Source organism: Pelodiscus sinensis, chromosome 23 (assembly GCF_052426305.1).
Source record: "Pelodiscus sinensis isolate ZL-2025 chromosome 23, ASM5242630v1, whole genome shotgun sequence".
Taxonomy (NCBI): Eukaryota; Metazoa; Chordata; order Testudines; family Trionychidae; genus Pelodiscus; species Pelodiscus sinensis.
In genome coordinates this window covers 16,392,122-16,419,054 of record NC_143074.1, presented here as the reverse complement: position 1 = coordinate 16,419,054, position 26,933 = coordinate 16,392,122, and the positions used below count along the sequence as shown (strand labels likewise).

Below are 26,933 nucleotides of genomic sequence, written 5' to 3'. Positions count from 1 at the left end.
AAGTTGAAGGTGCTGAGGACTGGACTCCACAAAGCCCTGCAGAGCCTTCCTGTTTCACTGCTCTGGCCATTTGGCCTCTGTTTTTCATGCCACCTGGCTCCCAGCTAATTGAGCTTCCCACCGCTTCCTGCTGGCTACCAGCTCCTAGAACCCCGCAAGGTCTATGAAGCTCAGGCTGGCCTGCACTCCACTACTGTCTTGCAGCCACTTTCTCCTTTACTCTAGGGCTGTGGTGTCCAACCAGTTCTGAAGCAGAAGCCACTATAGCGGCTACTGTTTCAGTGAACTAGCTGCATTCACCCAGCCAAATAGCCACGTGTGGCTCGTGGCTGGCGTCCTGGACACCACGGCTGTAGGGTGACCTTTTTGGGGGAGGGGAGTCACCTCTTTCATTACCAGCCTTTGTCAAATGGGAAGTCCTTAGAGCTCGTCCTAAGGCTTTGGTGTGTTGGTGTCCTTCGTGGCACATGTGTTCAAGGTTTCTTTGCCATCAAGAGAGCCAACTTACTTTAAAAAAAAAAAAGAGCGAGAAATCCAGGTTTCTCACACCACAGGACTGTGGGAGCTGAGGCTTTAAGAAAAATGCGAGACTTGTTCTAAAATCACATGAGTTGGCCACACTGCTCTTGACTTCATAGAATCATAGAATATGAGGACTGGAAGGGACCTTGAGAGGTCATTGAGTCCAGTCCCGTGCCCTCATGGCAGGATCAAATACTGTCTAGACCATCCCTGATAGACATTTATCTAACCTACTCTTAAATATCTCCAGAGATGGGGATTCCACAACCTCCGTGGGCAATTTATTCCAGTGTTTGACCACCCTGACAGTTAGGAACTTTTTTCTAATGTCCAACCTAAACCTCCCTTGCTGCAGTTTAAGCCCATTGCTTCTTGTTCTATCCTCAGAGGCCAAGATGAACAAGTTTCTCCCTCCTCCTTATGACACCCTTTTAGATACCTGAAAATGGTTATCATGTCTCCCCCTCAATCTTCTCTTTTCTAAACTAAACAAACCCAATTCTTTCAGCCTTCCTTCATGTCATGTTCTCTAGACCTTTAATCATTCTTGTTGCTCTTCTCTGGATCCTCTCCAATTTCTCCACATCTTTCTTGAAATGCGGTGCCCAGAACTGGACACAATATTCCAACTGAAGCCTAACCAGCGCAGAGTAGGGCAAAAGAATGACTTCTCGTGTCTTGCTCACAACACACCTGTTAATGAATCTCAGAATCATGTTTGCTTTTTTTGCAACAGCATCACATTGCTGACTCATATTCAGCTTGTGTTCCACTATAACCCCTAGATCCCTTTCTGCCATACTCCTTCCTAGACAGTCGCTTCCCATTCTGTATGTATGAAACTGATTGTTCCTTCCTAAGTGGAGCACTTTGCATTTGTCTTTATTAAACTTCATCCAGTTTACCTCAGACCATTTCTCCAATTTGTCCATATCATTTTGAATTATGACTCTATTCTCCAGAACAGTTGCAACCCCTCCCAGCTTGGTGGTATCTGCAAACTTAATAAGCATACTGTCTATGCCAATATCTAAATCGTTGATGAAGATATTGAAGAGAGACAGTCCCAAAACAGGCACCTGCAGAACCCCACTTGTTATACCTTTCCAGCAGGATGGTGAATCATTAATAACTACTCTCTGAGTACGGTTATCCAGACAGTTATGCAACCATCTTATAGTAGCCCCATCTAAGTTGTATTTGCCTAGTTTATTGATAAGAATATCATGCAAGACCATATCAAACGCCTTACTAAAGTCTCGGTATACCACATCCACCGCTTCTCCATTATCCACAAGACTCGTTATCCTATCAAAGAAAGCTATCAGATTGGTTTGACAGGATTTGTTCTTTACAAATCCATGCTGGCTGTTCCCTATCACCTTGCCACCTTCCAAGTGTTTACAGATGATTTCCTTAATTACTTACTCCATTATCTTCCCTGGCACAGAAGGTAAACTAACTAGTCTGAAGTTTCCTGGGTTGTTCTTATTTCCTTTTTTATAAATGGGCACTACGTTTGCCCTTTTCCAGTCTTCTGGAATCTCTCCTGACGTGAACTGGTCTCTTGCACAATGCTCTGTGGTTGCAGGGTTGGGCCTGGTTATTATTATGGGCTGGCCTGAGTGATGGCCAGCAAGCAAACTGCACTACCCTAGAAAGAACTTCAGAGCCACCTGGGATGTACAAATTGCCTGGTGTTTGCCCCTGGCACTGCATCATCTCCAGCTCCCAGCTCTGTGAATCGGCCTGGGGAGGTAAGGTTTTCTTCTGCCTCTGCATGCACACCTGCCTTGTTCTGGGGGGAGGCAGGGCACCCAGTCTTTGCTTCACCTTGCACTCCCCATCAGCCTACCCGTAGCTATAATTTAAGCAGCTCTAACACAGCCCATGCTCCCTCCCTGGCTGCAGAAGAACCAGCACAAACCCCAGTCCTGTAACAAGCTAGAAAATGTGTAATCAAACTTGGTAGCCCCAGCACTTTGCCTATGTTCTGACTGCCTGCTATGCGTCTCCGCCCCCTCATCTCTGCCCCTACCATGCAGAAGCTCAATGGGACTAGAGGGGAAATATTTACACTCATAGCCCCTGGATAAATATAATGTGTCATTCTCCAGGGCAGCCAGGCTGTCCTCACTTCCCAGCTCGGCATTCAAGCATGGAGCAGGCTGCAAAGTGTTGCTCTTGAGACAAGCCTGCTTGTGCTGTGATTAATCCTGGTTTGAGTGTTTATTCTTGGCTGGTAGTTGTTATTCCCGTTAGGTCAGTGGTTTGAGCATTGGCTTGCTTAAAGCCAGGGGTGTGAGCTCAATCCTCAAGTAGGCTATTTAAGACTTTGGGACAAAATCTGAAACTGCAATGCGGTAGCACTTAGTGTTCTGTGGCCAAAAGAGGCGGGTCAGAGAACTGCAAGGAGAGAAGGGCTGGAGAGAAAATCTTTTTGTTGTTGCTCCTACTGGGGGGCCAGCAGAGCAGTCAGGTAAGAGTCTGGAATTGCCAAACAGGCTCCTATTAGGATTTTAAACACCTTGTTTTTCTTTATTGGGAATTGGGGCCATTTCTGAGCAAGAGTTCCCCCCCCCCCCCCGCCCGCAGATGAGTTGTGGAGGCAGAGAGAAATGTGTGTGGGATGACAAAGGAATGTCGACAGCTTTTTGCTCTCTGTCTTGTAGGAATGATCTTAGAAGTGGGGAAAGACCAAGGTGTCTGGACCAACGAGGGTGGGGAAGCACTGGGACGGGTTCCCTAGGGAGGGGGTGGAATCTCCATCCCTAGAGGTTAAGTCCCAGCTTGACAAAACCCTGGCTGGGGTGAATTAGTTGGGGTTGGTCCTGCTTTGAGCAGGGGTTTGGACTTGGTGACCCCCTGAGCTCTCTTCCAGCCCTCGGATTCTATGAGTCCATCTAGTGGTTTATCCACCCCCCATGGGCCTGGGCAGGATGGCTCCCAGGGCAGCGTGGGCAGGTGATATCAAAGCACTGCCTACAGCTACCGTGTAGTGTCATGGTCGGTCCCCATCAGCGGCTGCTCTAGGCATAGGCAAGACCGGGAGCTGTCTGGGGGGGTTGCTGTAGATTCATTGGCAGGTTGGAATGGGACCCGCCCAGCACGAGCTGTCTGTGTGCACCCTGCTGATGCACCCTAAGCATTAAAGCACTTTGAGCTGGCCCCTTGTGCCCCTCCCCCGCCCTCAGACACCTTCTCTAGTGTCCTGCCCCATCTACCCACTCTGTCTTATCCCCTCCTCTGCCCCGTGATCTGCTCTCTGCCCTGTTTTCTAGCCTCCATGTCCTCGTTTCCCCTCCCATGTTAGTCCCTCCCTGCATCCTGCACCTCGTCTGTCCCCTGAGTCCTGGTCTCCCCCCGTTTCTGGCCCCTGGTCCTACCTCATGTCCACGCTCTAGTCCCCCTGTATTATGCTCCCATTGTTCTCTCGTGTCTTGCACACAAACCCCCGGCCACTCCCAGCTGCATGTTGGGGACTCCCCACTCTGTGGCTTGATGTAGCGCCATCTGCACGGCAGGGACCTTTTGAACAGACCCCCAGAGGGGTGTCCTGGGAGCTGGGAGGGGGATGCCAGAGCCCACCTGGGGAGAGGGGGGCAGAGGGAACCAAACACTGTGGGTGCCCACACATGGTGCTCTTTGGGGTATGTTTGTAATGAGGGACTGGCCAGGGCTGCAGGCTCCTGGGGGGTCCCAGTGGAAGTCCTTCTGGGGAAGCCCTGAAAGGGAAACGACCTGCTGGGTTCACTTCCATGTGCCTGAGTTATCCTCTCTGAAATGGGGGGTGTTCCAAAGGACTCGCTCAGGTCCCGTCCCCCTTTCTCCCACATCCCGGATGGGAGGCAGGGCTGGTTTACTCACCCACCCAACCAGGACAAGCCCCCAGATTCCATCCAGTTGGTATGGGCCACACGTGGGGCAGGGGGTCAGCCCTTTGCACCCCAGCTGAGGTCTAGATCCCAATACCATGGGCGCCTCCCACCCAATTGTATTAACCCAGCACCAATGTTGAGGAGCGATGAATGTGGCTAGTAGAGGGGGCAGCACACGGACGTACCGCGTAACGCAGACTGATTGTCCGGAGCAGCCTCTGGTCCTCGGCAGTGCCGCCTGACCTTCCAGCTGATTACGGTTGAGTCAGGGATACAGAGCCTGTGAGCGGCGGTGATCAGGAAGAAATTACTCCCCTCCACAACTCCTCTATTCCAGTAGAAGTAGGCAGGGCACTGTGGCCACGCCGAGGTTTTCCAGGGGACATGGCTGCAGCGACAGGACTTCAGACTAGTTGGCCCCTCTGTCTGATGCAGTCCAGCTGCTCTGGGATTCCTGGCTTTGACGAGGGGGATTTAGAAGCGTGAGATTAAAGGTGCTGCATTTCAGGTGTCTCTCCTTCTGCTCCATGTAAGGCCCAGTGCCTGACCATTGATCTGTGGCCAACGGAGAGCTGGTGGGACTGGAAATGTGTCTCTTTTGCTCCACTCTAGGAGAAATGACTTGCTGGAAAGTGGTGAGACCTGTCCTCATACTCTGCCTGATCCTCATCCCCATATTTATCTGGTGAGTGTCTACTCTGGCCTTACTCATACTGACTCCTCTCAAGCAAAGCTCCCAGGCAAACACTGCTAGGCATGAGTCACAGACCACCTGGAGGGAGACTAAGACCAGATATTGTATTGCTTATGGTACTTTGTATATATATCTGGCCCTGTTATAATGGCTGCAGTGTACCCCACCCCAGAGCCCGTAGCCCCAGCCAGATCCCCCCATCCCTCCCCCACACCCCAATCCTCTTCCCCAGCCAGGTGGAACAGTGTGCCCTTGTAGCCAAGAAGGCTAATGGCACATTGGGGTGCATTAGGAGAAGCATTTCCAGCAGATCTAGGGTATGTCTACACTACCACCCTAGTTTGAACTAGGGTGGTTAATGTAGGTATTCGAAGTTGCAAATGAAGCCCAGGATTTAAATATCCCAGGCTTTATTTGCATCTTGCCGGGCGCCGCCATTTTTAAATCCCCGCTAATGCGGACTCCGTGCCCGCGGCTACACGCGGCATGGAGTACATAGTTCGAATTAGGCTCTCTAATTCGAACGACCGTTACACCTCGTTCCACCCAGAAAGGATATGGATGCATTGGAGATGGTCCAGCGGAGGGCAACCAAAATGATTAGGGGGCTGGAGCACATGACCTACGAGGAGAAGCTGAGGGATTTGGGCTTATTTAGTCTGCAGAAGAGAAGAGTGAGGGGGGATTTGATAGCAGCCTTCAACTCCCTGAGGGGAGGTGCCAAAGAGGACGGAGAGAAGCTGTTCTCAGTAGTGAGGGATGGCAGAATGAGGAGCAATGGTCTCAATTTACAGTGGGGGAGGTCTAGGTTGGATATTAGGAAAAACTATTTCCCTAGGAGGGTGGTGAGGCACTGGGATGGGTTCCCTAGGGAGGGGGTGGAATCTCCATCCCTAGAGGTTTTCAAGTCCCGGCTTGACAAAGCCCTGGCTGGGATGATTTAGTTGGGATTGGTCCTGCCTTGGGCAGGGGGCTGGACTCCATGACTCCTGAGGTCTCTTCCAGCTCTAGGATTCTATGATTCTATGAAACTGAGTGAGGGCAGAGAGAAAGCAAGTGGCTATTTGTCCCCTGAGGTGAAGTGATGATCCCTGTACATTCAAATGATTTGTAGTTCTGTAAGACACTGGTATGTAAATAAAACGTACCCCTTACCTTAAAGCTGGATTCTACTGACATCGGCATCACAGATGCCCTTTCACATCTGAACCACAGTAATCCATAGCCCAGAGCTGTTTTCAGAAGGGTGAACCACTGTATTCTGCATCAGTGGGAGAACTGGCTAGAAAAACCTCCTCACAGCTCTTAAACTCTGTGCAGGATTCTGAGGAAAAATTTGGAAAATCCTGTCAAGTGCTGGAAAACATCTTCCTAATTTTTAAATAGTTTCTCCTATTGCTTACAGGACAGTAGTCTGGAATGGGCCAGTCCACTACCTGCCATACTACCTTCCATGCCCAGAAATCTTGTAAGTATCCAGTCTGAGACACAGTTGAAATTATGCCTGAAGTCACACAGTGAGTCTTGGCAGAGGTGGGAATAACATAAGTATGGCCATACTGGGTCAGACCAAAGATCCATCTAGATCAGTATCCTGTCTTCAATGCCAGGTGCCCCAGAGGGAATGAACAGAACAGGCAATCATCAAATGATCCACCCCCTGTCACCTATTCCCAGCCTCTAACAAACAGAGACCAGGGACACTGTTCTTACCCTTCTTGGTTAATAAGTATCAATGGATCTATCCTCCATGAATGTATATAGTTCTTTAACCCTGTTAAAGTCCTAGTCATCACAACATCCCCTGGCAAGGAGTTCCACAAGTTGTGCGTTGCATGAAGAAATAAATCCTTTTGTTTGTTTTAAACTTGCTACCTATTAATTTCGTTTGGTGACCCCTGATTCTGATATTATGGGAACAAGTAAATAACTTTTCCTTATATACTTTCTTCACATCAGTCATGATTTTATAGATCTCTATCATATCCTCCCTTAGTCTCCTCTTTTCTCAGCTGAAAAGTCCCAATCTTTTTAATTTCTCTTCAGATGGCAGCCATTCCAAACTCCTAATAATTTTTGTTACCTTTTTCTGAACTTTTTTCATTGCTAAGATATCTTTGTTAAGATGAGGTGACCACATTTGTACACAATATTTAAGATGTGGGCGTATCATGGATTTATAGAGAGACAATAAAATATTCTCTGTCTTAGTCTCAATATCTTTTTTATTGATTCCTAACATTCTGTTTGCTTTTTTGACTAGATTTTTTTGAGTGGATGTTTTCAGAGAACTATCCACAATGTCCCCAAGATCTCTCTTTTGAGTGGTAATAGCTAATTTAGTCCCCATCATTTTGTACATATAGTTGGGATGTTTTCCAATGTGCATTACTTTGCATTCATCAACATTAATTTATCAACATTTATCAACATTTATTCATTTGTCATTTTGTTGCCCAGTCATCTATTTTTTTAGATCCTTTTGAAGCTCTTCACACTCTGTTTTAGTCTTAATTATCTTGAGCAATTTAGTATCATCTGCAAATGTTGCCATCTCACTGTTTACTCCTTTCTCTAGATCGTTTATGAATAGGTTGAATAGGATTGGTCCCAGTACAGACACCGCTAGTTACCTCTCCCCATTCTGAAAACTGACCATTTATTCCTACCCTTTGTTTCCTATCTTCTAACCAGTTATCAATCCATGAGAGGACCTTCCCTCTTATCCCATGATAATTTTACTTTGCTAAAAAGCCTTTATTGAGGGGTGAGGGACCTTGTCAAAGGCTTTCTGGAAATCTAAGTGCCCTACTGTATATCCATTGGATCTCCATTGTCCACATGCCTGTTGACACCCTCAAAGAACTCTAGTAGTTCAGTAAGGCATGATTTCCCTTGACAGAAACCATGTTGACTTTTCCTCCAGCAATTTATGTTCATCTATATATCTGAAAATTCTGGTCTTTACTATAGTTTCAACTAATATGCCCAGTATTGACGTTAGACTTACCACTCTGTAATTGCCAGGATCACCTCTAGAGCCCCTTTTAAAGATTGGCATCACATTAGCTATCTTCCAGTCATTTGGTATGGAAGATGATTTAAAGGATAAGGTAAAAACCACCATTAATAGTTCCACAATGTCACATTTTGTGTTCTTTCAGAACTCTTGGGTGAATGTCATCTGGTCCCGGTGACTTGTTACTGTTTAGATTACCAGTTTGTTCCAAAACCTCCTCTAATGACACCTCAGTCTGGGACACTTCCTCAGATTTGCCACCTAAAAAGAATGGCTCAGGTTTGGGAATCTCTCTAGTATCCTCAGCCATGAACACTAATGTAAAAAATTCATTTAGTTTCTCCACAATGACCTTATCGGCCTTGAGTTCTCCTTTAGTTTCTTAGTTGTCCAATGGCCCTACTGGCTGGATAGCAGGCTTCCTGCTTCTGATGTACTGAAAAAAGTTTTGCTATTACTTTTGGGGGATTTGGCTAGCTATTCTGCAAATTCCTTTTTGGCCTTCCTTATTATATTTTTACACTGCAGCACTGAGATCTCCTAATTCCTGGTCCTCTTCCTTGCTGACTGTTAATAAATAATAATCATCATTAATTACTGTGTATTACCTGTATTGCTGTAGTGCCTAGGAGTTCTAGTCTTGCAGCAGGACCCCACTGTGTAAGGCGCTGTACAAACACAGAACTAAAAGATGACCTTTGCCCTAGAGTTTAGACCCAGGCCCTCATAAGAATTTAGACCTCTTATTTCCATTGATTTCAATGCCAGTAAGTGGCCTAAATACCTCTGAGAATCTGGACCTTAGATCTAAGTAACCTTAGTGGCTTCTGTAGTCAGAGGTGGTTGACAATATTATTCCCCACCCTACGTCACAGTCTATCGTTAAAGAGCCCGTAACTTTTAGAGGTGGAAAGCACAACCTTCTGCAGAGGGGAAAAAGAATCTAGACTAGCTTTTTTCAAACCGATGTCCATCGACCTTTTTGGTTCCTCTAGGGCCCATTAATCAACTCCTCCCCTTCCCGGGGCTAAGGCAGGGGTCCTACCTGCAATGCATCAGCACAGCTCCTGGAAATGGCTGCCAGGTTCCTGCGAGCCGCTAGGTGCATGGGACAGCCAGGGACTGGGAGGCTCTACATGCTGCCTTCACCTGAGTGCCAGCTCCACAGCTCCCATTGGCCAGGAACCGTGACCAATGGAGATGCTGGGGCAGTGCCTATAGGCAGGAGGACAGCATGCAGCAGCTCCCTGGCTGCTCATGCAGCTAGGAGTCACAGGGACCTGGCGGCTGCTTCCTGGGGGCCACAGTAAACACTGCTGGGACCCCAAACTTTCTCCTACACCTCAAATTCCTCATCCTGGCCCCCACCCCAGAGCCCACTCCCTCAGCCATATCTCTAACACTGCTGCACCCCAACCCTTTGCCTCAGCCCAGTGAAACTGAATGAGGGTGGAGTGAGAGCAAGTGACAAGGAGGGGGGCTGGAGTAAGCATGGTGGGGCCTCAGAGAAGGGGCAGGGCCAGGCATCAGTGAAGGGGCAGGAGGGTCCCTATAATGTTTTAAATCAAACTGGGTTTCCTCAGGTTGCTAAACTTTGAGAACCGCTGATCTAGACCGGGAGCAGGGAATCTTTTTTGGGTCAGGGGCCACTGACCCACAGAAAACTCAGCCGGGGGCCCCACACAAATCAAAAGCAAAAAAAACAAACCAACCAACCAAAACCCTCACTATCATGGTCCCTGACTGAGAAGGAGACACTCCCCACATTCCCCTCACACACCAGAGCTTTGGGGGGCCCAGGCTAGTAGATTTTGTGTGCTCCAGCCCCACAGGGGTATGGAGCTGCCAGCATGGGCTCCCCAATGCTGGGGGCGGAGAGCCCTGAGCCTTGGGGGCTGGATCCAGGGCTGCATCCAGCCCCCAGGCCTGAGGTTCCCCACCCCTGATCTAGACATTTCCACTTGCTTCTTAGTATCCCCAGCTTGGAACATCCGCTGCCCATTAAGATGCATACACCTCTGAAAGCCATTTTATACCGGGATCTGTGCCAACTGAACAAATAGCTCTCTCCCCTGGTTTTTCTTTAAAAGGTGTGGTGCTCCCAGCTGAATAAAGGCTCAGCGAGCAGCATACAACCGCTCTGCAGTCCCCTCTCCTGTAATTCCTCATCTCTCTCTTTCCCTCTCCATGGTGGGTTTGGGATTTGTGTGTGGGGTGGGGGGGTATTAACACTCCATAACCATGTTCTCTGGTTCCGTAAAGCAAGTTGGGGACACAGAGCGTGTGAAAGAGCCTCTTCGAAATCAAGCCGTGCTGACTGGCCACAGCCGGAGCTGACCTGCTACCTGAGCACAGCAGTGGCCCGTGTTACCTTTAAACACATCGGCTATGTCTACACTGGCATGAATTTCCGGAAATGCTTGAAACGGAATACTATTCCGTTTTCAGTTTTTCCAGAAAAGGAGTGTCTACATTGGCGGCTGCTTTTCCGGAAAAGCCCTTTTTCCGGAAAAGCGTCTGTGGCCAATGTAGACACGCTTTTCCAGAAAAAAGCCCCGATCGCCATTTTCGCGATCGGGGCTTTTTTCCGGAAAAGACTACTGGGCTGTCTACACTGGCCCTTTTCCGGAACAGTGTTCCGGAATAAGGACTTATGCCCGAGTGGGAGCAGAATAGTTTTTCCGGAATAGCGGCTGATTTTGTACAGTAGAGCATCGTTGCTTTTCCGGAAATTCAAGGGCCAGTGTAGACAGCTCGCAGCTTATTCCGGAAAAGCGGCTGATTTTCCAGAATAAGTGGCCCAATGTAGACACAGCCATCTAGTGCAGCTGGCGGCGGAGGGAAATCAAACCGAGGGCCTCTGGGCTTCCGGTGATGAAATCTAAGCAGGCTGTGAACTGTGTGACTCAGGGATGCTGGAAAGCACCCTGGACTGCTTATTAAATAGGGTTGATGCTGGCTGCAGCAATGCTGTTAACTGCCATCGCTGCCCTTCTCAGAAGTACCAGGGCAGGCTCTGTGCTGCGGCACCTCAGAGGCCTAGAGCTGCAGGGCTCAGATGTTAGCACCTTGAGGAGCCTGGTTTTGATTTAAATTTTTTCATGTTCCCTCCCCCCCGCCCAACTGGCTTCTAGTTTTTCCCTGTCCCACCCCCATTCCGCTCCTTCCCCCACCTCTGCTGCTCCACCCCTGCTCTCCTCACCTCTTTTCTGCCCCTTCCCCTGAGCACGCCCCCGCCCTGCTCCTTCCCCACCCTCCCAGCACCCTCTGCCTGCTGTGGAACAACTGTGCCATGGCCTATAAGAGGCCCTGGGAGAGAGGCATTGATCAGCCCTGGACATGCCTCACGGACCTTCTGGCGTACGTACCCTTGCAGACTCCCTGTCAGGGCTGGCCTTACCACGAGGTGAACTGAGGCGCCCCTCAGGATTCTGTGTAGCCCACGTGACGATGTGTTTACTGCTGCACATGCGCAGGGTTGCCAGATTCTGCTGGTTTCCGTGTGACACACACGCGTGCAGTGCGGTGTGGGGGGACTGCTCACAGCATGGGCTGCGAGAGCCGTGTGCGCCCTCGGACTCCAGTCAAAGCGCTGCTACGGTTCACGTTCTAGGCACACAAGCACCCTTCGCAAAATTATCCTATCCCAGGAGACTGTCTTGGTTCACTCTTGCGGCCCACTGAAATGAAGGAGGGTCAGCTTGTGTGGTCACTCTCCCTTGCCCGTTGCGGAGCTAGCGCCAGCACTGATCAGAATCTAGAGTTCGCTGGGTTTGCTTCCCTTCCCTCCGTTAGAAGGTAACATTTGGCTGGGATGTTTGTGAGCTGCCCAGGGCAGCTGGGATCTGTGAGCTCAGCTGGGTGCTTCGTGCCCCTTCAGTTCTCACCAGTAGCAAAGAGCTGCCACACGGACATGGTGCGGCTGGTGCTGAGGAGAAGCCAGCACTTGCCCACCTGTCGCTGTTCATGCACTGCAAGGCCCAAAGGAGGACAGATGTCCTCTGGCGAGCAGGTACGAGCGGAAGGCTGAGCCCTGCTGAGTTGCGCTTCTGCTAGCGTTCGGCGCGGGCTTCCGGGGAATGCATGTGACTGCACGTGAGTCGGGCCCAACACACACACCCCGTCTCTCAGCTAAAAATTCCTGCACAAGTGGGGGGTGCCCCAGTGGGTCCAGAGCCAGCGCAGCCCGCTCCCTATGGGGAGCAAGCTGTGCTGTGTCTGATATGCAACGCCCACTGGCAATCTCTACTACCATCTATTCCATGGACTTATTGTCTGGAGGTGCTTCCCTTCTCCTGTTTCCCCCGGAGAATCCAGGAGGAACTTTAAAGGGCTCCCTGAAAGTCTATCCCACCCCCTAGGGGGTTGTGTAGCGAGGTGCCATTTTAAACAAATTGTGTCTGTAACTGCTCTTGAAGCATTACCAAGGGAGGCATTACACACAGCCCGCCGCCAGGGTGGGAGCAACCAGGGCCTGTGCTTTGAGGAGTATTTGGTACCAGGACCGATCCTGAAACTGACTTGCCTCCTCATTTCAAGGAGAATGTACAGACCTTTCCCTCTTTCTCGTGCAGCTCCATGAAACTACAGTATGCAGAAGAGAAGCCCGTCCAGCTTTTCCCTCAGTAAGCACTCATCTTTTTAATATCATCCCCTTGGAAATGCTTTTCCTCACCCCTAGGCCTGGTCCTCTCTTATTCAGTGAGTGTTTGTTCTCCTTTGCAGGCTAGTTTATCCTCAGCCAAGATCACTGGAGCAGAAGTAAGTACCCTCCCAATCCCAAACAGTCTGATTTTTGTGACATTCCCCACCCCCCACAGCACCGCTGACCTTCAATTCAGGGTCGGTGGTTGGTGTCTCTGAGGATCGGACCCTTTAAGATGAAGAGTCAGGATGCAATACCCTTAACTGCAGTGAACAGCACCTTACTCTATGAGTTGAAGTCAAAGACACTGTGGGTATGTCTACACTAGCTCGTTAGTTCAAGCTAGGTAGGCAAATGAGGGCAACCGGGGTTGCAAATGAAGCCCAGGATTTAAATATCTCGGGCTTCATTTGCATCTTCCCAGGCACTGCCATTTTTAAATCCCCCTTAGTCCGAACTCCGTGCCCACAGCTACACACGGCATGGAGTAGGAAGCTTGAATTAGGATCTCTAATTTTACTACCGTTACTCCTCATGGAACGATGTCTACAGGTAGTTTGAATTAGAGATCCTAATTCGAACTACCTACTCCGTGCCACGTGTAGCTGCAGGCACGGAGTTCGGACTAAGGGGGATTTTAAAATGGCGGCGCCCGGGAAGATGCAAATGAAGCCCGAGATATTTAAATCCTGGGCTTCATTTGCAACCCCGGTTGCCCTCATTTGCCTACCTAGGTCGAACTAACGAGCTAGTGTAGACATACTCATGCTCCACACGCAGGGTAACGGGTAAGAGAATACAGCCTCTTGACAGTGAATGGATGGCTGATGCATTATCTCCCAAGGGTTGTGGTGCTGGTGTCTTTGGTCTCGTTCTCTGTTAATCATCCCTCGATAGCCAGTTAGGAATGACGAGTTAGGTGCTCAGAGGCTATGGTGATGACCAACAGTAGAAAGCCCCAACAGGGGAAGTTTCAATTCCTTTTGGGCACATCATTAGGATTTGGAAAGAGCCTTGCAATGCGTTTCCATAACGATTGCCTACCAGAGTGAAAAATGCAGTCCCTGACCTTGCCCTGGCTCAAGCGGGGAGCTAAGCATGTACCGCACCTTTGCTGGAGTGAGTCTAATGTGGCCTCACTGACAGGGGCAGATGACCGTTTTGCAGGGCCCCGGGCAGCATAATTCCACGGGGCCCCCCCTTTGCCACGGCGCATGCGCGGGGCTTTCTGAAGCGCGGGGCCCAGGGCGGCCGCCGCGTTCGCCCTGCCCTATATCCGCCCCTGCTCACTGATGCCTCTAACGAGTGTCCTTCATAAGCCATCATTTTAACTCAAAGGGGAGGCGTGCGTATGCATCTATGTTTCCATCCCCATTGCTGTTTTGCCAGGACACGGTGGGCCTAATTCTCCTCTCAGGCACGCTGGTGTCAATTGCGAGTACAGTCAGCTCTTACGTAACGTGCATTTAGACAGCATGTTTTCGACATAATGCAGTTTTCCGTTGGTGACCCATTTTTCTGCTGTGTGTACTATTTTTATAGTGCTCGTAGGAGCATGGTCATAGGAGGGAGTTTCGGTGCGTGAGGTACTCGGGGCAGGAGGAGGTGGCTCAGGATGCTGAATCCAGGGGGCGCTCACCTCAGGCAGCTCCCCATGCCTGTGGCTCCTGGCAGAGGCCCTGTGTGCTGCCTCATCCCACAACCTGAGCCTCCTCCTATGCCCCAGTCCCTCTGCCCTAATCTCCCTCCCGCACCGAAGCTCCCTCCCAGAGTCAGCACCATGCACCCTTTCCTGTGCCCCCAACATGTACAACTTAGTCATGTTGGGAATATAACCCTATTTTTCCCATTTGCTCTTCAGTTTATATAACATGTTTTTATCTTTTCAAGCAAGATGTGGAGAAAGTTCAAAGAAGAGCAACAGAAATGATTAAAGGCCTAGAGAACATGACCTATGAGGAAAGACTGAAAGAATTGGGCTTGTTTAGTTTAGAAAAGAGAAGACAGAGGGGACATGATAGCAGTTTTCAAGTATCTAAAAGGGTATTGCAAAGAGGAGGGAGAAAAATTGTTCTCCTTGGCTTCTGAGGCTAGAACAAAAAGCAATGGGCTTAAATTGGTGCAAAGGAAGTTTAGGTTGGACATTAGGAAAACTTCCTAACTGTCAGGGTGGTTAAACACTGGAATAAGTTGCCTAGGGAGGTTGTGGAATCTCCATCACTGGAAATATTTAAGAGCAAGTTGGATAGACATTTATCAGGAATGATCTAGATGGTGCTTAGTCCTGCCATGAGGGCAGGGGACTAGACTTGATGATCTCTCGAGGTTCCTTCCAGTTCTACTATTCTATACGATGCAGTTTTCTAGGACCATTACTGTCATGTTACATAAGGGTCTATTGTAACTGCAGTGAAGTCAATGGAGTTATATTGGCGTAAGTAAGAAGAGAATCCAGCCCATTATGTTGTGTTTTCTAGCAGCTTTTGGTGTGACATATTTCCCAGGGGGAGCTATTTAGTGGTTGCACATGCTACCCTGGATATAAATTCCATAGGGAATGAGTGACCCTGAGAGATCCAGTGAAGCCCTTTGAAATGAAAGAAACATTTGATAAAAGGGAAAAACTTACTCCCAGGGTGTCCAGAAATAAGACCTCAGGGATCTGGAAAGAGAAGCTCTTGCTTAAATGAATGTATTTTCTACATATAGAACCAAATTCTGTTCTTTCTCCCCCATCAGTTCCTGAATGTATTGTATTTAGATGTCATTCGTCTCCCATATGTAAGCAGGGGATTGGTCCCTCTAGTGAGGGGAACATTCCTGGCTTCCACGGTACCCTGGTGAAGTGGGCTAGCAAAAGGACATGAATCCCCACTCCCACTTCCTTTACCCAGAGGCCTCCCTGACCTGAAGAGCTCCCCTTCCACTGCCCTGTGTGGCAGAGTCCTTGTAACCCTAACAAAGCTGGGCGCAGGATTCCTGGGGGGTTTGATCCCTGATCTTGTTGCAGTCACCTAGGGCAGGAGCTGGGTGTCCCCACTCTGGGGTCCTCTCTTCAGTCTGGACATTTCCCTGACCCCCTGATGGTGACGTACAGTTCAAGCAAATATAATTTATTAAACAATTTAGAAAAAATAAGGGGGAAAATAGGAAAAGGGACCAGAAAACCCGTCACTCTGCTCTGTGGACCAGAGACCTCACACACAGTGTGTCAGAGGTGTAAGGACAGTTCAGTCTGTTCCTTGTAGATCCCAGGCCTCCTCCTCAGGCTCTGGCTGTGCTGCAGGGATGCTGCAGGTCAGACACTTGCTCTGGGAGGCAGGAACCTTCTCCCCAGTGGACTTCAAGGCCTTTTGGCTGGTGAAATCCCCCCTGAGCTGGGTCTTTACCTAGAGTCCCCTCGCTCTCCCCGGTTGCTCATCAGCTCCACTCTCTGCTGTGCTGCCTCAAGCTCCTGAGGTGTCTCTCTGGCTCCTCTGGCTCTGTGGCTGCAGCCCCACTCCCAGCATGGATCGGCGGCTGGGCTGTGTCTCTGGCTCTCTCTGACTGGCAGGACTCTCCTCCGTCTCAGCTCTGGATCCTGCTCTCTGTAAATGGGACCCACTCCATCAGGCCCAGACAAATCCAGCTCATACAAGGCTGGGATCCCTCCCCTTCCCTGGCCTCCTCATTCCCTCATTAGTCTACCTGCCCTGTTGTCAGGGCTGTTCCCTATTCTGGGACTTTGATTGCAGAAGGTGGGGCCTGCAAGAGCTTTTAAAAATACCTTGCTTCCATAGGCTTCTGCTTAAACTCCTCAAGGACACAGATTCCCTAAGCTTGGGTGGGATGCTGCCATCACCCAAGTGAAAAAAACAACACCTTTCTTCTTGAACCCAGGAAGATTCACTTGGGAACTTCTTCCAGAGCTCTTTTACCACAAGAGAGTTTGAAAAAACCCCACCTGTAATCACTGATAGCTGATAGTCTTAGGCATGCATATATAGACCTCTTATTACCTTCCAGAATACAAGAATCAGATCATAGTCTTAAAAAAGGTGATTTTATTAACAAAACAAAAAGATCTACTTGGGAAAGCATAATTGGTTGCTAGGTGTTATAGAGCAACTAAGAAAATACAGATTACAGCACAGAGAATTGCTTCCCTGGGATTCAGTTTTAGTTACAGTGTGGAGGGGGGACATTTGGTTCTGTATGTGGAATACACATTCATTTAAACAAACTACAAAACACAGAAAATAACCAAAGCACATCTAATTAAACATTCACTATCACTTACATATCTGTAACTTCAAGGTCCAGTCCATTTCTAGGCATGAATATTCCTGCCTGGTCTAATTAATCTTTTCCCCTTAGCTTCTGGTTCCAACTCCCACAAAAGAACTGCAGCAGACAGAATCCCTTTCAATTCAAATCTCAACACTTTCTTTCCATTGCTTCTCCTGGCTCCCTGCCAACACTTCCTGGATACCCTGGGTTTAACCCTTTAGTTACTGACTGCTGGGATGTTTAGAAAAGAGCAGCATCCCTCACATCTGTCAATCAGCCTGACTTGGGGCATTGGCCTCCTCCCATTGTTCCCGAGTCTGAGTCCTGATTTCTCATTGACCCTTCCCCTTTCTTTTGGTCCTAGGGCTAGCCAGCCAAAAAACCCCACAGAGTTTTAGTAAGTTACAGTACAAGAAAGTAACACTCAAGGCGCCTCGAACATGGGGTCCAATTAGTCACTAAGCCACTTTCCTGGTTTCTATATTACCCCAGTGAGGGCTAGCCAAAGGATCTGAGTCCTGCTCCCAGTTCCTTTACCCAAAGCCCTCCCTGACCTCGAGGGCTCCTGTTCCACTCCCTCATAACCCCAACAAGACTGGGCCCAGGATTCCTCTAGACTATTTCCTGGATTCCTTGAAACTAGTTGGCATGCCCTCAGTGATCGTGAGGGATCTCAGCTGGAAGGTGGAGGCAGGGAGATAGTTGCATGCTGGCAGAGTCCTACAACTTGGCCACATAAGATTCTGGTAAGTCTCAGCCACAAATAGTTGTGGGGCATAGTCTGGAGAAAATTCTGGGCTGTCCAGCGTCACTGCTCGTGCAGCGAGGTGATGGCAGCAGCTGGAGAGAATCATATAGCTGTGAAGCCTCCAGGCTGCCGCGAGGGAAAATTCAAACAGAGGGGAGACTGGCCTGTTTCCTGCCCAATGGAACTAGAAAGGTTGACGATTGCCTTCACACATGCATTGGCCAGCGTCTCGTTCTCAGCTACACTGGACCCAGGCCAAAGGGGCAGTTTCGTTTTGTTTACCACCCTTCTCTTCTGCCTGTAGGCGCCTGGACGTGCTGACTCTCACGCCCTGGCTGGCCCCCATTGTTTGGGAAGGAACTTTCGACTCCAAACTGCTGGACGGCACCTACAAGCCACTGAACCTCACCATAGGGGTGACAGCCTTCGCCATTGGCAAGTGAGTGAGTCACCCGACGGCTCGGATTCATGAGGCAAAAGGTTCGCCGCCTCCAAAAGCTCCCTCGCCAGTGTTGTCTTTGGCGTTGATCCTGCCAGTGCTTGGTGTCCTGCGGGGGTGTGGCAGTGAGAGCAACGGGCGGGCGGCAGTGGGATTAAATGACTTGCTCAAGGAAGAGGGCGAAGACAAGCATGGGCTAGAGATCTGGGGTCAGGCACAATCTCTTACGCATGCTCAAGTTTCCCCTTGAAGGTGAGGGCCTTGTGGCCTGTTCGTAGCAAATGCGCTAGCTCTGTGGAATCAGTTAGAAAAAGCACCAACATCCCTAGCTCTTATCAGTAGGTCACAGGAGACTTTGTTTGATCCACTATTACCCCATTTTATAGATGGATAAACTGAGGCATAGAGTGGGGAAATGTCCTGTCCAAGGTCACCCAGCGGACTAGTGACAGAGCCAGACATAGAACATAGCTCTCCTCAGTCCTCATGAAGTGCACTAACCACTAAACCAGAGGTTCTGAATCCCCCCCTCCAAGGTCCAATAAAAACACCGTGGCCCACCTTTGCCACAACTGCTTTTCTGCATACAAAAGCCAGGGCCAGTGTTAGGAGACAGCCCCCTCAAGGCTATATTGCTCAGGCTTCAGCTTCAGTCCTGGGCGGATGGGCTCAGGGCCCCAGGCAGAAAGTTGAAGCCTGGGGTCCCAGTAAGTCTAATTCTGGCCCTGCTTGGCATAAGAATGATAAGTTTGCAGATGATACCAAACTGGGTGGGGTTACGACTTCTTTGGAGGATAGGGACATAATTCAAAATGACCTTAGCAAGTTAGAGAAATGGTCAGAGGTAAACAGGATGAGGTTTAATAAAGAGAAATGCAAAGTGCTCCACTTAGGAAGGAACAATCAGTTCCATACATACAAGATGGGAAGCGACTATCTAGGAAGGAGCATGGCGGAAAGGGATCTAGGGGTCATAGTGGACCACAAGTTGAATATGAGTCAACAGTGTGATGCTGTTGCAAAAAAAGCAAATATGATTCTAGGTTGTATCAACAGGTGTGTTGTAAGCAAAACTCGTGAAGTCATTCTGCTGCTCTACTCTGCACTAGTTAGGCCTCAGCTGGAGTACTGTGTCCAGTTCTGGGCACCACATTTCAAGAAAGATGTGGAGAAATTGGAAAGGGTACAGAGAAGAGCGACAAGAATGATTAAAGGTTTAGAGAACATGACCGATGAAGCCAGGCTTCATGAACTGGGCTTGTTTAGTTTGGAAAAAAGAAGATTAAGGGGGGACATGATAGCGGTTTTCAAATATCTAAAAGGGTGTCACAAGGAGGAAGGAGAAAATTTGTTCCTCTTGGTTTCTGAGGACCGGACAAGGAGTAATGGGCTTAAAGTGCAGCAGGGGAGGTTTAGATTGGACATTAGGAAAAAATTCCTAACTGTCAGGGTGGTCAAATATTGGAATAAACTGCCAAGGGAGGTGGTGGAATCTCCCTCTCTGGAGATATTTAAGAACAGGTTAGATAGACATCTGTCAGGGATGGTGTAGACGGAGCTTGATCCTGCCTTGAGGGCGGGGGGCTGGACTCGATGACCTCTCGAGGTCCCTTCCAGTCCTATTATTCTATGATTCTATGATTCTAAGAATGGCCACACTGTGTCAGACCAAAGGTCCACCTAGCCCGGTACCTGTTTACTGACTTTGGACAACACCAGATGCCCCAGAGGGAGGGAACACAACAGGTAATCCTCTCCTGTCACCCATTTACAGACAAACAGGCTAAGAACACCATTCCTACCCATCCTGGCTAATCGCCATTGAGGGACCTCACCTCCATGAATCTATCTAGCTCTTTTTTGAATCTATCTAGCTCTTTTTTGAACCTTGTTAAAGTCCTGGCCTTCTGGCAAGGAGTTCCACAGGTTGACTGTGCGCTGAGTGAAGAAAAACTTCCTTTTGTTTGTTTTAAACCTGCTGCCTATTAATTTCATTTGGTGTCCCCTAGTTCTTATATTGTGGGAATAAGTAAATAGCTTTTCCTTATTCATTTTTTCCTCACCAGTCATGATTTTATAGACCTTTATCATATCCCCTCTTAGTCTCCTCTTTTCTAAGCTGAAAATGCAAGTCTTTTTCATTTGTCTTCATATGGGACCCATTCCAAACCCCTAATAATTTTTGTTGCCCTTTTCTGAAGCTTTTCCAATGCCATACCCCCCTCCCCCCCGAAACCTGCTTGCATACACACCGATGAGGGAGCAAAGGGGGCAATTACCCAGAGGCCTGGGCAGTTTAAAAGGGACAGGGAACCTCTGGCTGCTGCTGGCAGCACAGTGGAGCTAAGGCAGACGTCCTGCCCACCCTCTCTTAGTGGCCAGAATGTACCTATGACCCCTAGGGGGTGGGGTGGAAGTGGAGTCTCCATGTGCCGCCCCTGCAGCTCCCATTGGCCAGGAACTGCAGCCAATGGGAGCTAGAGAGGCAGTGCCTGCAGGCAATGGTATGCGGACACCCCTCTAGTGCCCTGCCTGGGAGCTGTTGCCAGAGGGATGCGTTGGTCACTTTTAGTAGACACCCAAGGTAAGTGCCAACCATCTGGTCCCCTGCTGCTCTCCAAACCCCTGCCACAGCCCAAGCCCAGAGCCAGCACTTAAGTCCCTCCTAGAACCCTCATTCCACGCCCCCTCCTGCATCCAAACTCCTTCCCAAAGCCTGCACCCCAACTGCCTGCCCCAGCCTGGTGAAAGTGAGTGAGGGTGGGGGAGAGTGAGCCACAGAGGGAGAGGGGATGGAGTAAGCAGGAGGCAGGGCTTTGGACAAGGGGTGGGACAAGGACATGGCCTCAAGGACAGCAGGGCAGGGAAGGGGCCAGGGCAACCATGTTTGAGTTTGCATGCTTAGATAGTTGGCAACCCTGCTGGACAGGCATGTGGAAGGCCTGGCTGTGCCAGAAGAGTGCGCCACGCAGCAGAGCGGGCAACTCTCTGGGCACCAGCCCGTGGAGGTGCAGCACCACCCAAATGTCAGGCGGACAGCGTCGTGCGAATGTGGCTTTTGCATGCATGAGGGGGCCCATTGCTCGTTCTGCCCTGGGACCCAGAATTGCTGTTGGCGGGCCTGCCGGCGGACCCTGGATCACTAGACGATGCTGCCTCCCAAGAACTCAAGTAGGTTCGGTACCGCAAAGGTCCATTGCTGCCTCTCAGGCCTGCTCGACAGGTGGGGGATGGGGACAGTTACCCCAGGGCCGGGGATACAAAAGGGCCCAGAGTTCCCAGCTGTTAATGTGGTTTCAGCCGGAACCCCGGCCCCTTTAAATTGCTGGAGTGCTGCATGGCATGCTCTGGGCAGCACTGAGGCCTGCCTGGGGGAGGCGCAGTACTCTTTGGGTGGCACTAAGGGATGCCTATTCCTCAGCCTGGGCTCCTTCCAGGGTGCAAAGCAGGGCCCCCCCTTGCCTTGGCCAGGGGCCCGGTGAGGCTGTCGGCCCTGCTGGACATGCTGTGTTGCATAACACCAGTGCTAGTCCAGTACAGAGACACTAAGGCCGGCTTGGTCTATAGTTAAAAGTTAGGTGGGCATGAATCACACCTCCTGACCGCTGTAGCCATGCCAACTGAAACAGTCTAGCTCTGGCTAGGTCTTCCATCAACCTAGCTGCTGCTGCTTGGGGAGGTGGATTATCTACATCAATGGAAAACCCTCTGTCGCTGTAGGAAGCCCCCACAGCATGGTGCTACAGTGGCACAGTTACCAAGCTATCGTTGTGCCACCGAAGTGCCCAAAGTGTAGCTGTGGCATCAGGCAAGAGGTGTGATTCCTGAAGGTACAGCTACACTATGGGACAGGGTCGAGTGAAGATACGCAATGTCAGCTACGTTAATTGTGTAGCTAATGTCGAAGCACCTTCACTCGGCTTTTGGCGCTGTTCACACTGCAGGAAGCCAACGGGAGAACACTCTCCCTTAGACTTCCCTCACTCCTCATGGAAGCAGGACTACCGGCATGGACCGGAGCGCCCGTCTCGTTTCAAATTAGCTGTCTTCACTAGATCCACTAATTCGAACCCTGGAAGATCGACTGTGGCAGCTTCTATCGTTCTCTGTAGTGTAGACGTGCCTGACAAGCTGAGAAGCTACAATGAAGATGCAGATGTGTGGGCAAAGCTGTGCTTGCATTAATGTAGCTTGTTTCATTGGTATAGACGCTGGCATGCAATAACCTCCCTTGCCAGCCATCACCTGCCAACTGTGTAGTATCCCAGGAACATTAGATGTAACGTAACACAGCCTTTAAAATAAACATGGTTCTGGTGCTTGAGTGTAAGTCAAATGACCCCGCAGTGACTTCTCCCAGCTGACAAACTGGAACCACATGGGTGCTCATTAGACAATGTGAGAAGAGACCACTTCTGTCTGGAAAAACTGTCCATACCCATGCAGATCAAAATGGTGATGTTTTTGCTCCCACCAGGTACTGTGCAATGGAGGTGCGGTTGCAGCATGTGTAGATACACTGGAGCTAGCTTTAATCAGGCTAGCGTGGTGGGTGCTGTGACGCAGTGGGAATTTTCTCTTGTTGTTTTGTATGTGAGCCTAGGTGAGTCTTACTGTTTTGCATGATCCCGGTGTGTGCCTCAGTTTCCCTGCGTGTGGCACTAATCTGCTCCAGCTGCCAGCACTAATGCGAAGGCTGGCCCCTTTGTAACCTGAGCCCCAGGAGCAGGATGTGGCCTATGACTCTTGGCCCTGGAAGCAGGACAGAGGCTGGAGGAGAAACAATGAGGAGATTGGGGGGCCAGGCAGCTGCACATGGCTCAGTCTTGGAGGCTGGGGCTTAGGGGAGGGCAGAGCCCTCCCTCCCTTCCTCCTAAGATGGACTCTAGGGAATGTTCCTGACTTCCGTGCTAACTAGATCTATTCTGTGCTGTGTCCCTGTTGACGAATAAACCTTCCGTTCTCCCTGGTGGCCAAGAGTCGCTGCTGGCTGCAGTGTTGTGGTGAAGGGGTCCCAGCCAAGCAACCTCATGGTGTGGAAGGAGATGCTGGTTGCTCCAAGGTCAGACCCAGGAAGGTCAAAGCTGTGTCAGCTTCTCGCCCTGGCACCAGGGTGCTCAGAGAGAGGAGGCACCATACCGTAGAGTCCTGGCTGGCTTCTTGGGACAGTTTTAGGGCATCACCTCCCTGACTCCATGACAGGTACTAATAGTAGTGATGATGTGGACTGAGCACGGGTTGCAGTGTGGGCCAGCGGCCTGAGGACAGGCCTGCCAAGGAGCCTGGCTTCTTGGCTGGCTAGTGCATGCTGCCACTCGACTGTTGGTGGGACCTGAGCTAGCTAGGTGACAGCTTGCTCCGGTACATCTACTCGTGCTGCAATCACACTTGGCTGCAGTGTCGACAGACCCTAAATGGCTGCCCAAGCGGGAAGGCCACGGAAGCCCAGCCAGCCATTGGGCAAGCCCATCCCAGGTTCCCCTTGAGAACAGCGAGAGCTGGGACTAGGGTTGCCAGATGGTTGAAACAAAAATACTGAAAACCCCTCCTCCAAAAAAAAACAAAACACACTGGGAAAAAATTCTATTGAAGGGGGAGAATAAAAGGGGGGGGAGACCAAAGTTGTTGAGCAAAAAAAATTAAAATAAAACAGAGTTAGTGCAGGGATAGGAACAGGAGAGTGGTTGAGCACTAAGACCCAGGGGAAAGCATTGCTTCCCCTAGGTCTTTTGGCCGTCAGTCTTGGGGAACCAGGTAAGCATGAGGGCTGGGTCGGGAAGCTGGGGGCTTTGGGAGCCGGGCGTTGAGTGTTTGTAGGGTTGCCAGGTGCCCGCCATTTTTACCTCCTGGCTGGGGAAAAATCCAGGTGTCCGGTATTCTCTGAATTTTTTTTACTGGACAGGAGCCAAAAATACCAGACTGGATACCGGACACTTGGCAACCCCAGCGGGGACATGAGGTGGGATTTCTTGTTCATAGGTAGCTAATGGGCCGTGGCGTGTTCTTTATGTCCCGCATCTAATTGAGTGCTATTCTAACCCACTGCACTTGCAGCGTACCCATGCCTGCCGATGGGGGATGGGAGGAGCAAAGGGGGCATCTGCCCCAGGGTCTGGTAGAGGCATCAGCTGGATCCCCAGGCCCTTTAAATTGCTGCTGGAGTCCCACGTGGCACAGCATTGAGGACTGCCTGGGGAAGGTTAGCCTAAGTCCTGCCCCTTCTGCCTGAGGCCCCACAGCTTGTGGGGACACGGAACTCCCCCCCCCCCACCCACACCTTACCCAGGGGCCCGGCGAGTCTGTCAGCCCCACTGAATGCACCCATCATTATAGCAGTATCTAGGCAAAACTCTTCCTATCACATCAGTAAATTAAAGACCCCCAGTAACCGGGGACACAGCCGCCTGCCCCTCCCGGTGATAGGCACCACTGCCTTTGTGTCTGTGCAGGTACACCACCTTTGTGGGCCGCTTCCTTGAGTCAGCGGAGAAGCACTTCATGAAGGGCTATCGGGTCAATTACTACATCTTCACCGATGACCCCCAGGCGATCCCCACAGCCCAGCTGCAGCCGGGCCGGAGCCTCGCTATTGTCCCCATCAAGAAATACTCTCACTGGCAGGAGATTTCCATGCGCAGGATGGAGGCGATCAACAGGCACATCGCAGCCGTGAGCCACCGGGAGGTGAACTATCTCTTCTGCCTGGACATCGACATGGTGTTCCACAGCCCGTGGGGCGTGGAGACCCTGGGGGAGAGGGTAGCGGCCATACACCCCGGGTACTACAACGTCCCTCGCAGCCACTTCCCTTATGAAAGGAGGAGCTCTTCCGCTGCCTTTATCCCTGACAGCCAGGGGGACTTCTACTATGGCGGGGCGGTCTTCGGGGGGTTGGTCAAGCAGGTGTATGAGTTCACCAGGGACTGCCACACGACCATCCTGGCAGACAAAGCCAATGGGATCATGGCGGCCTGGCAGGAGGAGAGTCACCTCAACAGGCACTTCCTTTCCCACAAGCCCTCAAAGCTTCTCTCTCCGGAGTACCTGTGGGATGATACCAAACCCAAGCCCCCCGAGGTCCGCCTGATACGCTTCTCCACAGTGAATAAGGACTATGGTGCGATCCGGGACTGATGTGTCAAGCCTTCTTTGTTACCAGGCAATCGGGCTCTTGGTTTGCTGTTGGTGCAGGAAGCGTCCCGGTCGGAATTTTGGCTCCCCTTGGGGGACGGATTGTGGAGCCGGCGCAGGGAAGGGCAGATGGTTCTTTCAGCTCAGGGATGGCGTAAAGTACTTGGGAAGGACGTGATGATGCCTCATTGGCGGTGATTTCCTGATCTGCTTCAACAAATCTATTTGATTCCACCTCTCTGTAAATCTGGGTGCTACAATTGCCTGGTTGGTGGCCTTTTTTGCCAAGCAATACCAAAGCCTAGAATCCCCTGTGTGTGAAAATACCCACATTGTAATTTGGTCTGAGACTGAGTAATAAAAGGAATATCATCCCTGTCAAATCTCAGTTCTCAGTGGAAAAATACAGTTAGCTATCATGAAGTTTTTCACACTCCACAAGTGCCTCATGTCTTAAACAAGGCTCTACTCATAATTAACCTGCGGAACTCATTGCCACAAGGCATTGTTGAGACCAAGTATTTAGCAGGAGGCCAAAAAAAAAGGACATTAATTGGGGTAAGAAGAACATCTGCAATGATGGTAAAAAAAAAGTAAAAGACTAAACAAGGAAGGAAAATAAGCCCTCATAAATGTAGGGCATAAACCAACCTCAAATGTTGGGGATTCTGAGGAAGCTTTTCCTGGGAGCAGGTTTTTCTCTAGCTGCCTGCCACCGGGTCTATTGCACCTTCCTCTGATGCAACCAGTTTCAGCCTCTGTCAAAGACAAGCTATTCAACTAGACAGAACAGTAATATTATCCTCTCTGGCATTTCCTATGTTCCTTGTATCCAGCCCAGTTTTGCAGACCCAAGCGATCGGAACAGATCTGACACAGCTCGGCCCAGCGTCTCAATGTATGAATATCTCACCCTAGGCCTTTGTAATGGTTCATTTTTTTGTTTATTATGCAGCCTTCTCTGATAAAGAAAATGTGGTGTCCACATAGAGGTGTCCAGGCGGATATCCCATTATTCTACCCATTCCAGCATTCCTAAGCACTGTGACACAAACTAGCTAGAAGCTGTGTTTGCTGGAAATGGATGGCCACACACACTGTGTTGGTAGCCATCTGGTTAATTTCATTACATCCTATTGATGAAATACTGCAGTGAAATTGTAAGTTATGTCGTGGGTCTCCCTCCTCCAGCCAAATATCCTTCCTGGGATGTTGCATGTTTAAAAGTCTCCTAGGGGTAGGTAGCTGTGTTAGTTTGTGACTTTAAAAAAGCTTAACAAACGTGTGGCCCTGTAGCACCTTAGATGCTATTTATAGTTTTGTGTTAGTCTCTAAGGGTATGTCTACACTACCCTCCTAGTTCGAACTAGCGGGGTAATGTAGGCATACCGCACTTGCAAATGAAGCCCGGGATTTGAATTTCCCAGGCTTCATTTGCATAAGCGGGGAGCCGCCATTTTTAAAACCCCGCTGGTTCGAACCCCGTGCAGCGCGGCTACACGGGGCTCGAACTAGGTAGTTCGGACTAGGATTCCTACCTAGTTCGTGCCCCGTGTAGCCGCGCTGCACGGAGTTCGAACCAGCGGGG

The 26,933-nt window shown here is 50.1% G+C and overlaps 1 protein-coding gene across 3 annotated transcripts in view; it reads left to right on the top strand.

Moving 5' to 3' along the window:
* Positions 1-26,714, top strand: part of LOC102455930 (globoside alpha-1,3-N-acetylgalactosaminyltransferase 1 (FORS blood group)) — a 31,966-nt gene extending 5,252 nt beyond the window's left edge. The window contains exons 2-8 of one of the 3 annotated variants that reach the window (XM_075905405.2): positions 2,114-2,279; positions 5,013-5,085; positions 6,500-6,562; positions 12,688-12,738; positions 12,839-12,874; positions 18,080-18,214; positions 24,664-26,714. In XM_075905405.2, coding sequence (XP_075761520.2) covers positions 2,204-2,279; positions 5,013-5,085; positions 6,500-6,562; positions 12,688-12,738; positions 12,839-12,874; positions 18,080-18,214; positions 24,664-25,348 — 1,119 coding nt within the window. In that variant the 5' untranslated portion in view covers positions 2,114-2,203 and the 3' untranslated portion in view covers positions 25,349-26,714. Of the gene's footprint in view, positions 1-2,113; positions 2,280-2,342; positions 3,002-5,012; positions 5,086-6,499; positions 6,563-12,687; positions 12,739-12,838; positions 12,875-18,079; positions 18,215-24,663 lie in introns of those variants that run through there. The other 2 variants (XM_025178304.3, XM_025178303.3) reach the window with 2 other exon arrangements.
* Positions 26,715-26,933: the final 219 nt, after the last annotated feature.